The sequence below is a fragment of the Cibotium barometz genome, chromosome 32 (genome assembly GCF_041138505.1).
Source record: "Cibotium barometz isolate CiBa-2024 chromosome 32, ASM4113850v1, whole genome shotgun sequence".
NCBI classification, from domain to species: Eukaryota; Viridiplantae; Streptophyta; class Polypodiopsida; order Cyatheales; family Cibotiaceae; genus Cibotium; species Cibotium barometz.
Window position 1 is genome coordinate 16,966,208 of NC_141077.1, and position 12,157 is coordinate 16,978,364.

Sequence of the window (12,157 nt, forward strand, 5' to 3'; positions counted from 1 at the left end):
GCTGGGATGAAGTGCCCAGGAGCTCTCAGAAATGGCTTGCTAGATGAAGTTGCTCACGAGCCTACTTGAATCATTTTTATTATTTGTGTATCTCTCCAGAAAGAAGGTTTGCTTGGAAGGATCATTGTATGAGGTATGCCTAGGAGCGTGCTTGCCAGATGTTTTGCTCGGAGGCTAGCTTGCTAGAGAACCACCTATGTTTTTTTTTTGTGGCATTCATTGGGACGGTGAATTGAGTAATAGTGGGCGACCTTTGGACGGGGAGCCAGGTCCTCCACACTCCACCAAGAGCTGCCACCATCACCTGCGACATCTCTGACCGGTGTGAAACTCTTCCTTCATAATAATATAGAGATATAGAGATGTTTTTTGTGCTCAAACCTAAAATTTGAGTAGCGTCCATTTCTATTCCGACATGAACGCATGTGAAGTTCTTACATACCATGAATGCCATGGCGCCTTTGCTGTGAGCCCATTGGGAAAGCAAAAACAAATGTCCCTTGATGGTGGTGGGCAAGTGAAAAGCACTCCCAGCACACGAGCGTTAGCCCCCTTGATGACCACCAGCAACATAACATGTGAATCAAAAACACAGCAAACAGAACTTATCGCAAACCCCATGGCCCCAGAAACGCACCCATCAGAGCAAGATGAAGAGCCAGAACCGGTAAGCTTCAATACCCTAGTTTCTCTTCTCAAGCTTTGCAGCAATTCAAAGAACCTATCTGAAGGTAGGCTTTTGCATATACACATTATCAAGCATGGACTTGAATGCAACAATACTGTAGTTAGCTGCCTTATCAAGATGTATGGAATTTGTGGGAAAATGAATGATGCACAAGTAGTTTTTGATGCATTACCCTACGCTAATCTATATGCATGGAATATATTACTGCATGCATATGCCCACAATGGATTTTTGCAAGAAGCAAGCATTACATTTGATAAAATGCCCAAGAAAGATGTGGTATCTTGGAGCGCCATGATTGCAGCATGCTCACAGAATGAGCATAGCCATGTGGCCTTGAATCTTTTTTATCAAATGCAAGATGAGGGCATCAAGCCCAACAGCATTACCTTTGTTGGCACTCTTGATGCATGCATGAGACTAGCATCACTAGATGAGGGGCAAAAGATCCATGCTGCCGTTGTCAACAGTGGATGTGACCAAGATACTGTTGTTGGAAATGTGCTCATCAACATGTATAGCAAGTGTGGGAAACTGGATTTTGCCTTACTTGTGTTTTTCAAGATGCACAATCGGGACGTTGTCTCCTGGAGCACGGCCATTGCAGCTTGTAGTGATAACAATCATAGTAAAGAAGCTCTTCACCTCTTCCATGAAATGCAGAATGATGGTGTTAGGCCTGACAAGGTTGCCTTCATTTGTGCCTTGGAGGCATGCAATGATGTGTCAGCTGTAAAGGAGGGACGAGACATCTGTATGTCAATTCGACAGTTAGGGTATGAGGGGGACAATGTTGTGGCCACTGCGCTTGTCAACATGTTTGGGAAATGTGGGGACCTGGAAAATGCATGGAAAATATTTGGAAAAATGTCTCAGCGAGATGTGGTGGCATGGAGTGCGATGATTGCAGCATGCACCTGCAATGGTCAAGCTGAGGAGGGTTTGAACTTATTCAATCAAATGCAACTTCTAGGTGTAGTGCCAAATAAGGTTGCTTTCATTGAGTGTCTTGATGCATGTGCTAGCTTGGCAGCTTTAGAAGAGGGGCATGTGATCCATATGTCCCTTGTTGCTTATGGCTATGATGATGATATTGCCATGGGTAATGCCATCATTAACATGTATGGCAAGTGTGCCAGCCTTCATGCAGCAAGGAGTGTGTTTGGAAGACTGATGCAGCGCAACATTGTCTCGTGGAATTCCATGATTGCATCATATGCCCAGAATGGTCACAATGAAAGGATTTTGGATCTCATTCAACAAATGCTTCTTGATGGTGTTAAGCCGGACGAGATCACCTTCATTGCTGTTCTCACTGCATGCAATCATACAGGACAAGTTGATGATGCTAGGCACATTTTTGTCTCTATGAAGGAGGACTATGGTATAATACATTCAGAGGGGCATTACATGTGCATGATTGATCTTCTCGGACGTGCAGGACTCTTGAATGAGGCAGAGGACTTGATCAAGCTGATGCCCTTACACGAGACTAGTTTAGCATGGTTAAGCTTGCTGGGTGCGTGCAAGGTTCATGGTGATCTAGAACGGGGTCTACAAGCAGCAAAACACCTTATCAAGATAGATCCAGACAGTGCTTCACCATATGTAACCATGTGGAATTTGTATGCAAAAAGTGTTGATCTTATTGATTGCTAAGGGATTGGGTAGTCAAGACTGTCCCATGGATCACTAATCCCTGAATGCAGTGGACATTACTAGGGCCAGGACAAGCATACATGACACGAGCAGCTGGCGTTGTGAGGCCTGAAAAGGTAGGAAAAGTGCTGTAACAACTATGGGCTCGGGGTTGAGCTTGCTTGCACTCCAAGGAAGGGGATGAACTACCCCGAGGCAAATACCATCCACAGGAGGATGAGACAGCAAACTTACATAACCAGGATTTTCACAGCCAGGATGAAATACTCTGCAGTAAACATCGTGCACAAAAGGATACTGCAGCAGACTTACAGAACAAGCATAAGCAAGTGGGGCAACCAAGTTCAGGCAGAAGCTGGGTGCAGCATTGGGGCGCTCTAGCTTGAAGGGAGAGCAGCTGCCCCCAAGGGGGAAATTAGCTCCTTGGAAGGAACCATGGGCCTGTTGACCAACATGGGGCTTATAAAAGGTCCTCCTTGCCCACCATAAAGTGACATTCTTCCACTTCTCGAAGATAAAAAACCAGCCCCAAGCATTCAAAATAGTAGGAGAGTCACAGCCCACTTTGCATGGGCAACAAACCTGAGACATATATGCACACATTTGAAGCAGCAGTGACTCCAGTATCCAGTGCCTGATAGAATGTTCATGTGAAACATTCTCTACTCTTGTATTGTTTCTATGTTTGGGCTCACATAAGTAGCCATTGGGAGTGAGAATTCTCTCTCTCTCTCTCTCTCTCTCATGTTAAGATGCGCTTCATGAATGGTTGAAAGTTACATCATCGGCTATGAGAATCAGTTGTGTTCCGTTGTCTGTGTGTGCAGCTGGTACATGCACTAGTGGAAGACATGATAAAGGCATGCGATTAACTGCTTTGGTGCATTAAGTGAAGAGAGGAGAGAGAGATAGATAGAGTACACTAGGCACGTGATTGGGTCCCAATAACATACTGAAGCGCCGTCTTGTGGTGTATTTTCTTTACCTTTGGATTTAGCTAACCTTCCGTTTTGAATTGAGCATGGGCTAAATTTGGGGCTGAACAGGAGGCAGGACTTGCTCACTTGAGCAAGGATCTGTGCACAAGCTGGCTGCCTTCTAAGTTGAGGAGGTTTGGAAGACTTATGCTAATTCCTAGCTGGTTTGGGTCCTCTTCTGAATCGAGCATGGGCTAGATTAAGGGTTGAACAGGATGCTTGACTTGCCCACCTGAGCAGGGATACATGCACAAACAGGCTGCCTTCTAAGTTGGGAATTGTTGGAAAAGCATTTCCTCAATGCTCCACCCTCGTGTTGTTACTACAGGTGTTATATACCAAGCACTAACCTTTGGGGTTAGGGACTAATCTAGCAAGGTTAGGGGAGCCCTGGGACTAGGGAAAGCAGGCACATTTAGGTGGCTAAGATTCAATATTAGTAAATCTATAATGGCTATTTATGACTAGACTATTATTATTGCAGCAATAAACACTATATAAGTGAGTCTTGGGTTATTATTGATTCAGTGTGGTCAGGACCTGGACTAAGAGGCCTACTCTTACCATGGACATGGACATGGACATGGCGGATCATGGGTAGCCTTGCTGAGGGTCCTTGTGGGTGGGTAGTGGGGTGTGGGACGCCGGGGTTGAATGGCATGGACCTGTGGGATGTTAGCACATTCATCCCCAAGATTCTGCTCTTTTATGGTGCCCATTTGGTCCCCTTTTGCATGGCCCTTGCTTGTGGGCTGGCCACCCCTTTTTTACTATTTTTTTGTGATTTTTCCCCAGCCTTTCTGGCATTTTCTAGTCGGCCATGTCCAGTAGCTCCAGTCGGCCTGTTTATCAGCTCCAGTCGGCCAGCATTCCCTCACTATAAATAGTGGGTGCTGGCCTCTCTTGTTTCATTCAGTCTTGTACATATTTTACTCCCTCACTTATGAGACTATCTGTCTCTTGCTTGGGACTGTTTTGCTTCAGTATATTCAGCATAGTTCTCTCCATATCTCTCTCCCTCTTGCACTCTCTGTTCAGCACATTCTAGTGCCACTCTGCTTCCGCTCTGTGCACTCTTTTATGGTATCATCGCTCCCGGTTTAGCAACCTCTTTGCTGCCCCAGATTCAGCCCTGTTTTCAGCACCCTCTCCTCTGCGTTTTTCTTCCAGATCCATAGCCTTTGCTGCTGCGTTTTTTGGACAGCACCCTGCTGGTCGCTTTTCCTTCAGATTGGCTTCATCAACTCAGCCATTAGGTCCTTGTTGGCCAGCGTTTTCTTTCCCACTTGGAGATTGGACAATAGGCGGAGAGGGGGCTTGGGGTGTTGCAGGCTTTGGTTGCACTCTTGGTACCTGTGGAGGACACTTTTTCTTCAGAGTTTGTGCATTTTTTTGAGACTGAGCCCAAGCTTTTGTGATGGCTGCACGACTTCTCTTCATATGTTTGTTGAGTCTGCCAAGTTGGATGGTTCCAACTACACCCTATGGAAGGTGAAGGTGAAATCGGCCTTGCATGGCGTGGATCTCTGGGATTGGCTTGTTACACTGGCCAATGCCACCCCTCCCACCCTTGCTTCCGGTGTTGTGACTCAGGCACAGATTGATATTTGGCAGTCGAATGATTGACGCGTTTTCTCCTTCCTGATGTTGAACTGTCAGGATGCTATTCTCTCTCATGTGCGTACAGCAGATGATGCACATGAAGTTTGGAAGGCTTTTGCAGATCTCTATGAGATTAAGTCTCCGGGTCGGATTTTGGCGTTGAAAAAGCAACTTATGAACTTATCAGTTTTTGTGTTTCCATCTGTATCTGCTTTCATCTCGAAGATGAAAGATCTCTGGGACGAGCTTGCTATTTGTGGCAAGGACATCTCCACAGAGGATATGGCTATTCGGCTGCTCTTCAAACTTCTAGAGAGGTTTGATGCATACTTTCAGACTCTGGTTTCTTCTCCTCGTCTTGTTCCAGTTACTTGGGAGGAAGTTCTCCCCTCCGTTATGCAGATTGAGTCTCGCTTTGAGGAGCGGACTAGCACTTCTGGTGGCCCTGATGGAGCTTTGGCAGCACGAGATAAAGGGAAAACTCAACAAAAGAAAGGAAAAGGGGGTTCTGACAAGAACTCCAAGGATTCCGACAAGGATAAAGACAACAAATCTTCAAAGAATAAGGACATTCAATGTCATTATTGTGGCAAGAAGAGTCACAAGTCACCCCAATGTCACAAGAAGAAGCGTGATGAAGCAGCAAAGAACTCTTCCTCAACGGCGGTGTCTCAACCCAAGAAGGATGATGGCATTCTTCTCTTAGCAAGTACTCGGCGTATACTTGCTCTTGTGACTTCTCAGTCACGGTCTTGGATTGTTGATAGCGGTGCTACTGCTCATATGACACCCCATCGAGATTGGTTCCAGGACTTCATTGCCAGATCAGGCGAGATCACTCTGGGTGATTCTTCTTCTGTGCAAGTGCATGGTCATGGCACTATATCCCCATCTTCCATTCTGACGAGGATAAGAGGTACTTCTTTGACGTTCTGTATATTCCAGATTTGGCTTTTAACCTTTTGTCAGTGAGTGCTCTTACATCTCAGGGTGCGGAGGTGATCTTTTCTCGTTATGAGATTACCATTCGTGATAAGGCGACTGGTAGCATCTTGGCTCAGGGAGTCCAAGATAGTGGTCTCTTCAAGTTGACTGCTCTGCTTTCTTCTGGTGCTTCTTCTGCTCTTTGGCATGCTCGGTTTGGCCATTTGAGCCATCAGCTTTGCAGCGAGCCTCGAAGGATGGGTTGGTTTAGGGATTACCGACCATCAAGGCTTCGTCTTCTGCTTTCCATGGTGAGAAGCCCTCCGTTGTTCATTTCCGGATATCTTGGTGTACGGCGTATGCTCATGTGCCTAAGGAGCACCACTCCAAGTTGGACTCGAAGTCTCAGCGCATGACTTTTCTTAGATACATCACTGTGTCGTCCAAGGCATATCGTCTTTATGATCCTCAAGCCGGTAAAGTTGTTGTGAGCCGTGATGTGGTGTTCGACGAGACTCCTACATCTTCAGAGGGGGGTGGTGAGCTTCTCCTTCCTGCACCTCCTTCTCCTCCTCCTCCTGCTCCCGCTGTTTCTGTAACACCTCCAGCTGAGGATACTCAGTCAGATGATGATGACCTTGCTCCTCCTCCGGCGAGTTCGAGCAGATCTGTACCTGGTTGGTATTATCAGACAGTTCGTGACTCTAGGTTACGTGAGCTTCCTTCTGCTCCTCCGCCTGGTTCTCTTCGGCGTTCTTCCAGAGTTACAGGGAAACAAATTCATGAGGGCAACATATTTGTTAATTATGCTCTTATGTCTACAATTATTAATGGTCCTTCTGATCCCACTTCTGTAGACGAGGCTCTTTCACATGAGCCTTTGCGTCATGCTATGCCGGCAGAGCTGGATGCTATTGAACGGAATGGCACTTGGACTTTGGTGCCTCGGCCTTTGCAGCGTAAGGTGATTGGTGTGCGTTGGATTTTCAAATCAAAGTTGCGAGTTGATGGGTAGCTTGGACAAGCACAAGGCGAGGTTGGTTGCCAAGGGTTATGCTCAGCGCCCTGATGTCGACTTCGATGAGACCTTCGCTCCGACGGCCCGGATGACTACCATTCGCACCGTTCTTGCACTTGCAGGACATCATAGATGGCCCATTTTCCAGATGGACGTCAAGTCGGCTTTCCTGAATGGAGAGCTTACACAGGAGGTGAATATTGATCAGCCGCTAGGATTTGTTGTTCCGGGCAAACAGGATCATGTGTATCGGCTGAAGGAGGCTTTATATGGTCTAAAGCAGGCTCCGCGGGCTTGGTAGCGGATTGATGAGTTCTTTCAGAAGCTCAGCCTGCACCGTTCTCATGCAGATTCGAACCTTTATATCCTCCTTGAGAGGGGGTTGATTGTTATCATTGTGGTCTATGTTGACCTTATCTTTACAGGTTCGTATTCTGTGCGGATCTGTTCTGTTATGGATGCTTTGGAGATAGAGTTTGAGATGACGGATCTTGGCCTCTTGCATTATTTTCTTGGCTTTGAGATTTTGCAGACCTCGAAGGGCATTTTCCTCTCTCAGCAGAAGTACACTCGGGAGATTCTCGACAGATTTCAGATGACTGGGTGCAAACCAATATCTTCTCCTATGGATATTGGTGAGAAGCTTTCTTCACTTGATGCTTCTCTAGGGACTGATCATGGACAGTATCGGGTTCTCGTCGGTTGTTTGGTATGGTTAACCTACTCCCGATTGGGCATATGCTTTGCAGTCAGCTTATTGAGTTCCTTCTCATCCAAACCCCGTCAGCAGCATTGGCGGTGTGCTCTCAGAGTTCTTCGGTACTTGCGTGGCACTCTGGATTTTGGCATCTTTTATGGCCAAGGACACGCTCTTGTTGGATGGTCTCAGACTAGGCTGGAGATCCAGATACACGGCGCTCGACCACTGGTTGTGTTTTTTCACTTGGGTTTGGAGCCATTTCTTGGAGCAATAAAAAGCAGCCTACTGTGGCGCTTTCCTCTACCGAGGCAGAGTACCGTGCAGTTTGTTATGCTGCATGTGAGGCGATATGGTTGCGGAGATTATTGGAGGAGCTCGGCTGTCCTCCTACCGGATCTACTCTTCTTTGGTGTGACAATCAGAGTTGCATCGCCATCGCCAAGAACCCTGTGTTTCATGCTCGTACGAAACACATTGAGATTCAGTATCACTATGTTCATGAACGGGTTCTTGCTGGAGATTTGCGTTTGGAGTATTGTCCTTCCGCGGAGAATGCTGCAGATTTGTTCACCAAGCCAGTTCTCAGGCTTCCTTGGCTCCTCATCTTCGGATTCTCAGAGTTTGTTCAGCATCTGGTGCTGAGAGGGGGTGTTAGCACATTCATCCTCAGATTCTGCTCTTTTATGATGCCCATTTGGTCCCCCTTTTGCATGGCCCTTGCTTGTGGGCTGGCCACCCCTTTTTTACTTTTTTTCTGGGATTTTTTCCAGCCTTTCTGGCATTTTCCAGTCGGCCATGCCCAGTAGCTCCAGTCGGCCTGTTTATCAGCTCCAGTCGGCCAGCATTCCCTCACTGTAAATAGTGGGTGCTGGCCTCTCTTGTTTCATTCAGTCTTGTACATATTTTGCTCCCTCACTTATGAGACTATTTGTGTCTCTTGCTTGGGACTGTTTTGCTTCAGTCTATTCAGCATAGTTCTCTCCATCTCTCTCTCTCTCTTGCACTCTCTGTTCAGCACATTCTAGTGCCACTCTGCTTCCGCTCTGTGCACTCTTTCATAGGAGTGGAACTTGGGTGGTGAGCTTGCCTGCACCCTTTCTATCTGGTTTGTACTAATCTTGTTTTTGCATGTGTATTAGGAACGATGTATGGGAGGATCTCACACTTGGTATCAGAGCCATCCTAATGGTGCAGACGGAAGCAAAGCAAGGTTTGCGTGTCTTTTACATGGCAGAAAATTGTGTTGCAAAGCCTAGCTATTCTTCTTTATGTTGTTTTTATGGTTTAAACGTTGGTGCTTTTATGGTCTTTTGTCATGTATGGTTTTGAGGGTAAAAGAGGAAAGCGTGGGTGTATGCGGAATTCTGGATATGTAAGATATTATTTGTCTCCATCATCACGCATAGCAAGAGCTGGAATCCTGAAATCTGAAGCGGCCAGTCCATACTTGAAGATTTTGGGTGCTTTTACTTGGTAAGGACATCATACTACCTTCTTTTTTGTGCGATGGCACACGCTCTACCCTTTGTTGATGATGTGTCAGATCATGACGATGATCATAGTCCATATCATACATGCATGGTTCATGAGGCCAACGTTTGCAAACGTTTGCTACAAACGCGAAGGTTATCAGCGTTTCATACGTGTAGGTTTTTTTAAAATCTTTTTGTCCCCCGATGTTGGGATTTGATGGGTGCTGTGTACTTTTTGTACTTTCCTGCGATTCATGTTTTTCGAAGCTGCGCCATTTTTGCATGTCGCTTCTTGTCTGTGACCGCCGACCACCCGCAGCCAAGAAAAAGATCATTAGAGCTAGGATTTGGAGCACAAAGTACAGATATGGCAGTAGGTTGGACTTGGAGCAAGGCTTGGAGGACTTGGAGAGCTCGGTCGGCTGCAAGACAGTGGAGTCGGCTGTACAAGAGCAAAGGCAGCTGCAAGCGCTGCATTAATGGAGAAAACAAGCCCAGTCAGCTGGCCGACCAGCAGTCGGCCAGCGTTTCATTTGTCCAATGGCCTATAAAAGGGCAAGTGTGCTATTCATTGTAATCATTCATTCCCATAAGGAGTGGGTCCTTAGGGTCCAAGTTAGGGACTGTTTTGGGTGATGTTCACCTTTTTTACAAGCCAGCCTAGGGCTGTAGACTGAGTACCTTTTTGTACTATATGAAATATACTGAATTTCCAGCATCTCTCTCTCTCTACTCCTTTCTGTCTGCGTTTATGCATCAGCATGTTCTCAGTGGTGTTTAGGGCTGAAAGAAGACTCCCAGAGCTTCCGCGTGTTACATTGGTATCAGAGCATCAGGCTCAGCAAAGCTAAACACTGATTTAGTCCCATATGAAGGTGTACAGGTCCAAGGTACATGAAAGTACACGGGTACGAAGCCCAAGGCAATGAACACAGGATGGGGAAGAGCTCCCAGGAGGTTTGTTGGTGGTGTTCCACAAAGCTAGAGGGGATGGTAGTCCTGTGAGCCAGATAGGTTCTCGGGCAACGGTCCCAAGGGAGGATTATCCTCCAAGGGGTGATGTGAGAGTGCCAGACTCATTTCTCAGGAATGAAGAACCAAGACAATGTTTAGAGTTAGGGCAAGAATGGATTGGGGACTGGATGGAACAGATGCATAGATATTATTCAGAGGCAGAGTGGTTTTGGAGACCGGTCCGGGTTTTCAGTGAAAAGGGTTGGCCTAGTTGGATGGATGACAGAGGGACTCCGGGAATAGAGTGGGATGATGACAGTCATCCAAGGAACAAGTTGGAAGCTCGTCATCAAGTTTAGCAGAGGGGGATGTCATGTGCAAGCATTGCCATGAACATTCCTAGAGCTAATCCAGAAGGGACAGCCAAGAAAAAGATCATTAGAGCTAGGATTTGGAGCACAAAGTACAGATATGGCAGTAGGTTGGACTTGGAGCAAGGCTTGGAGGACTTGGAGGAGGGCTCAGTCGACTGCAAGCGCTGCATTAATAGAGAAAACAAGCCAAGTGTGCTATTCATTGTAATCATTCACTCCCATAAGGAGTGGGTCCTTAGGGTCCAAGTTAGGGACTGTTTTCGGTGATGTTCACCTTTTTTACAAGGCAGCCTAGGGCTGTAGACTGAGTACCTTTTTGTACTATATGAAATATAATGAATTTCCTGCATATCTCTCTCTCTCTCTCTCTACTCTCCCTTTTGTCTGCGTTTATGCATCAGCATGTTCTCAGTGGTGTTTAGGATTGAAAGAGACTCCCAGAGCTTCCGCGTGTTACAGAACAAGAAGTAGACTCAGGAGGCGGTTGACTCTTGGTCGAATTGATGGAATGCTCACTTTGAGTTTCATCCTTTTCTAGATGCCCGAAAGATCTAGATGTTTCAGGTGTCCTTTAGGGGCTACAAAACAAACCTAGTACTTGGGCAGATTTCAAGAGATAGTTTCGGGAAGAGTTCCTCAAGGTGGAGGATGCGTTTGATATAGAGGCCAAGTTTGCAGGCTTGGACAAGAAGAATATCACACATGTATAATGCTACAGAGAGTTGCAGTCTCGGTCTATCTCGTTGCTCTCTTGTGTCTATGGTGTGTGTGTGAGAGAGAGAGAGTTGAGAGGAGAGAGAGCTACATTAACCATAGCAAAAAACTGGAGGATGCCATCTAGTATGCTAGGATTTATGAGGAGATAGTGCCTAGCCAGACTTAGGAGAACGTCTCTCAGAAACCTTTGGGTAGGCTTCTAGGCGCAAACAAAAGTTTAAGTCTGAGAAGGCTCTACAGAATCAAACCCAGACTGCGGGTGAATACAATCCGAAGAAAGAACATAAGCATCAGTAGACCCTTCAAAACATTGGGAAGAGCATATGTTTTACATGCGGTCAGAAGGGCCATTTGAAGGTAAGTTTCCTCGAGGCCAAGAGCAAAGGAGCTCATTTGACCGAAGTAACATGTAACCCTTAAATTTATCCGTTGATACTATTATCTTAGGTCCGAGTGCTTGTATGGAATGTACTTTTAATATGGTAGTTTTTGGCCCTAATGACCTGATACGTATGTACGGGTTGGTGTTAGGGGAGACTGTATGCATCCTTTTTGACCCTGGTCACCCACAACTTCATTAATGCTAAAGTTCTGCAAAAGCTGCGAGTGAAGACACAACGGAGTGATCATGTGTATTGTGTAAACTTGGCAGCGGGACATGGACATATCTAGGACAAGCACGTCTCAATTACCGATATCTATGTTGGATATCAATGCTCCACCCTCATATTGTATTGTCCAGGCACCCTCTAGCTCATGTTTGTATAGCCCGCATTATGAGGAGTAGCCATGGTTGAGTAGCTCGAGTGCTTGGTATCCTTGCATTCATACACGGGAAGATGGCATATGAGACCAGATGGTTTCGAGATGGCTTGGATTAGATTTGACTGTCAAACAAGCTACATGCTACACTAGATTGTTATCTCATAACATTCCACACATGGAGTAGGTAGACTTTACTCTTGGACAACCTATCTTGACATTGTGGGGCATTAACGGGGCCCAAGATGAGCCATCGAAGGTCCCTTCAAAGGAGCACATGGATATGGGTATTTGCCATGTATCGTATCAT

General features: G+C 46.3%; 1 protein-coding gene across 2 annotated transcripts in view; it reads left to right on the plus strand.

Annotated features, from left to right (window-relative positions):
* The first annotated feature begins 201 nt into the window (after positions 1-201).
* LOC147619877 (pentatricopeptide repeat-containing protein At2g13600-like) overlaps positions 202-12,157 on the plus strand; it is a 39,430-nt gene continuing 27,474 nt past the window's right edge. The window contains exons 1-3 of one of the 2 annotated variants that reach the window (XR_015270095.1): positions 202-667; positions 8,708-8,778; positions 8,907-9,041. Coding sequence is in view for 1 of the 2 variants with exons in the window: in XM_086825728.1 (XP_086681854.1) it covers positions 416-2,347 (1,932 nt within the window). In the remaining variant the exon portion in view is untranslated. Of the gene's footprint in view, positions 3,342-8,707; positions 8,779-8,906; positions 9,042-12,157 lie in introns of those variants that run through there. The other variant, XM_086825728.1, reaches the window with a different exon arrangement.